Here is a 366-nt window from a genome sequence, read left to right on the forward strand (position 1 = left end):
GCCTGGGAGATGGTTATGGACGAGCATCATCACTTTGATTTTCGAGTGAATGCGATGGTCGTTCCACCCATACTCTCTTATGTGAACGGTGCTACTTTCGAGGCTCCAGGTTGGGTTTCGAGGTGGAATACCACGTTTGTGTACGGAACATGGTACAACTTTGGCGTTGCACTTAAGGCTGGCCCGTCAGGCAAGGGTCATATCATTGATATGTACATGAGCGAGGTAATAATGACCTTGAACACAAAACCACCCATTCGTATGAGCCGGATGTACCGGACGACATTGAATTCCACTTTGGTTTGTTGACTTTGTCTTTGGATGGTAGTCAGCCCAAGATGAACAAGAAACAGGACGTTATATCCA

General features: G+C 46.7%; 1 protein-coding gene across 1 annotated transcript; it reads left to right on the forward strand.

Annotated features, from left to right (window-relative positions):
- Positions 1-15: 15 nt before the first annotated feature.
- Positions 16-342, forward strand: PHALS_09435 (uncharacterized protein; the record flags this gene model as incomplete). The annotated part of the gene is made up of 2 exons (XM_024722748.1): positions 16-259; positions 329-342. The coding sequence occupies 2 exons, from the start codon at positions 16-18 to the stop codon at positions 340-342; spliced, it is 258 nt and encodes an 85-aa protein (XP_024571678.1).
- Positions 343-366: the final 24 nt, after the last annotated feature.

The sequence above is a fragment of the Plasmopara halstedii genome (assembly GCF_900000015.1).
Source record: "Plasmopara halstedii genome assembly, contig: Scaffold_42, whole genome shotgun sequence".
Taxonomy (NCBI): Eukaryota; Oomycota; class Peronosporomycetes; order Peronosporales; family Peronosporaceae; genus Plasmopara; species Plasmopara halstedii.